General features: G+C 44.8%; 1 protein-coding gene across 1 annotated transcript in view; it reads right to left on the reverse strand.

The window, feature by feature from the left end:
• The window catches only part of diaph2 (diaphanous-related formin 2), a 717,635-nt gene that overhangs the window by 646,073 nt on the left and 68,313 nt on the right, over positions 1 to 3,249 (reverse strand). Inside the window, 1 exon segment of the mRNA XM_023990279.2 lies at positions 362 to 466. Coding sequence (XP_023846047.1) covers positions 362 to 466 — 105 coding nt within the window.

Here is a 3,249-nt window from a genome sequence, read left to right on the forward strand (position 1 = left end):
AGAGAGAGAGATGGAGTGAGAGAGCGACAGGCAGGTAGAGAGAGAGATGGAGTGAGAGAGCGACAGGCAGGTAGAGAGAGAGAAGGAGTGAGAGAGCGACGGGCAGGTAGAGAGAGAGATGGAGTGAGAGAGCGACAGGCAGGTAGAGAGAGAGACAGAGTGAAAAAGTGATGGGCAGGTAGAGAAGAGCGACAGAAAGGAAGCAGAGCAGGTTAATCTCATAATTCTGTAGCGTCTTGGTAGAATAGAATATCTTATTTTTCATGCCCACTAACTACTACTACACTGGGTGAGAGTAGGTTAGAATGGTTACAATACAGATATAATGCAGAAAGCCCATTGATTTACAATAAGGACTTACAGATTTGGCGGTGGCAGAGATGTACTGGACAACCATCTCTCTCTTGGTACTCAGGTCCTTCCCACGCAGGGGGGCTTTACGCTCCTCATTCAGGTTCATGTCCTCCTGAGGAAACAAACACAGAGAGTGAGGACAGATGAATACGACACATAACGGGAAGTTAAGGTTATTTAAAATCCATTAAGACTCCAACTACATTGATTGAAGTTGTTCTTAGATGAACTGTCCTACCCCATCAGAACCCAAAACCTAAGCTTGTTTTACTCCAATGTTTGTAAACAAAGTAAATTTAAACAAACAATATATAGCCTAAAAACATGGTTAAAACTATAATTGTGGGCCTCCCGAGTGGCGCAGCGGTCTAAGGCACTGCAGTGCTTGAGGCGTCACTACAGATCCTGGTTCGATCCCGGGCTGTGTCGCAGACCGGCCGCGACCGGGAGAACCATGAGGCGACGTACAATTGGCCGGCCGGGATGTTCTTGTCCCATTGCGTTCTAGCGACTACTGTGGCGGGCTGGGTGCATGCACGCTGACACGGTCGCCAGTGGTACGGTGTTTCCTCCATCCAACACATTGGTGCGGCAGGCTTCCGGGTTAAGCGAGCAGTGTGGCAAGAAGCAGTGCGGCTTGGCAGGATCATGTTTCGGAGGACACATGGCTCTCGACCTGCGCCTCTCCCGAGTGCGTACGGGAGTTGCAGCGATGAGACAAGACTACCAATTGGATATCACGAAATTGTGGAGAAAAAAAGAGTAAAAAGTCAAATAAAAAATATTTTGTTAAATTATATAACTATAATTGTGATATCATAGATGGTCAGTCCTTGCATCCAAATGAGAGTAGTTACAATTCCAGAGATTTTTACCAAAACAGGGGGGAATATGTTTTGTTATTGTTTTAACTGCTGATTGCTGCTTTAAAGGATGTCAACACTCTTCACTCAAATGGAAACAGTCAATGATTCTCCCACTGTTTGTTGCTCTTAAAGATGCAGTCCTTACTTAAGCAATAAGGCACAAGGGGGTGTGGTATATGGCCAATATACCACGGCTAAGGGCTGTTCTTATGCACGACGCAACGTATACAGGCCTTAGCAGTGGTATATTGGCCATATACCGCAAACCCCCGAGGTGCCTTATTGCTATTATAAACTGGTAACCAACATAATTAGAGGAGTAAAAATAAATGTTTTGTCATACACGTGGTATATGGTCTGACATACCACTGCTGTCAGCCAATCAGCATTCAGGGCTCGAACCATCCAGTTTATAAAAGGGTTTAAAGAACGGGGGGTCTAATCCTAAATGCTGATTGGTTAAAACCGCATTCCAGCCAGTGTCTATTCTACAAGTTGCCACCGGCTAAATCTATGCTGTTAAAATGCTCATTTACTCTGTTCCATCTGACTGCGCAATCCACTGTCTCATCAGCCCCGCCAGGCAATTTATAAACTTCATCTCCACTATAAAAAGCATCTAGACATTACCTCATGTCTTTTAGACTCTAAAAAGCAACAAGACATTATCTCACATTACTTTTAAACCAACATTTAGTTTTCAACAGTGGAGAACTGTATAAACCTTGCGGTCTGGTCTCTCTGACATTTGCAACTTTGTTTCAATATTCAAATTCAATCTCCAGCTCTAGTAATGAACGTGTCGGGAGTCGGGATGAGAGACAGACAGGCAGGCAGCTTTTCTCAGCCAGTCAACATCATGAATCAGCATTATTATTATGGATATATACAAAGAAATATCAGTAGAAAATAGGTAAAAAGTTTGCAGTCTTTCCAGCTTCAGTTTGAAGTGATTGTGTTAGCTGTGTTGCTGGCTAGCTCAGTGTCAGTGTCCTGATGAGAGAGAACATTTTATATGCCAGGTGAAATCGCAAATAAACATCACTAGAAAACAGCTTAAACAAATGCAAATGCAGCTACTTTGTTTTTATTCTGGCTGCACGGTTTGATGTGACTAAGTTAGCGTTAGTTGGCTAGCTAGAAAGCAAGGGATAAGAATGTTGCCAGTCAGTATGGCAATGGAACATTTAGAACGAACGACTGGGTCGCGTCCATAGCTACAGAACAAAAAGACTGAATGACTGGGTCATATCTCTGGCAACCGAACTGATTGAACAACAACCAGCCGGCTTGGGTAGCAACCCTAGATTTGTGTCGGGACTATATCTTGTGGAAGGATGAAATAGTACGAATAAATTCATCAAAATAACGTTTTTAATGAAGATATGTCAATCATTATTTTAATATGTTGGTAACCCTTTGTACAAAAGTGATAATGCCCTCGAAGCCGGTGTTTGGAGGATGTATCGGGCCTAACAAACACCGGCTTCTCGGGCATTAACACTTAAATAAATAGGATGCTATACAAGAAAAGGTAAACCGTCATAGCACTTTATGTCCAGCTGCTGTACTACAGTTGAGGGTACACAGTCCCCCCCTCTCTCTATAGGGTTCTGTAGTACAGTTGAGGGTACACAGTCCCCCCCTCTCTCTATAGGGTTCTGTCCTACTGTTGAGGGTACACAGTCCCTCCCTCTCTCTCTAGGGTTCTGTAGCACAGTTGGGGTACACAGTCCCTCCCTCTCTCTCCAGGGTTCTGTAGCACAGTTGAGGTACACAGTCCCTCCCTCTCTCTCTAGGGTTCTGTAGCACAGTTGAGGGTACACAGTCCCCCCCTCTCTCTCTAGGGTTTTGTACTACAGTTGAGGGTACACAGTCCCTCCCTCTCTCTCCAGGGTTCTGTAGCACAGTTGAGGTACACAGTCCCTCCCTCTCTCTCTCTCTAGGGTTCTGTAGCACAGTTGAGGGTACACAGTCCCTCCCTCTCTCTCTAGGGTTCTGTAGCACAGTTGAGGGTACACAGACCCTC

This window comes from Salvelinus sp. IW2-2015, linkage group LG6.2 (genome assembly GCF_002910315.2).
Source record: "Salvelinus sp. IW2-2015 linkage group LG6.2, ASM291031v2, whole genome shotgun sequence".
NCBI classification, from domain to species: Eukaryota; Metazoa; Chordata; class Actinopteri; order Salmoniformes; family Salmonidae; genus Salvelinus; species Salvelinus sp. IW2-2015.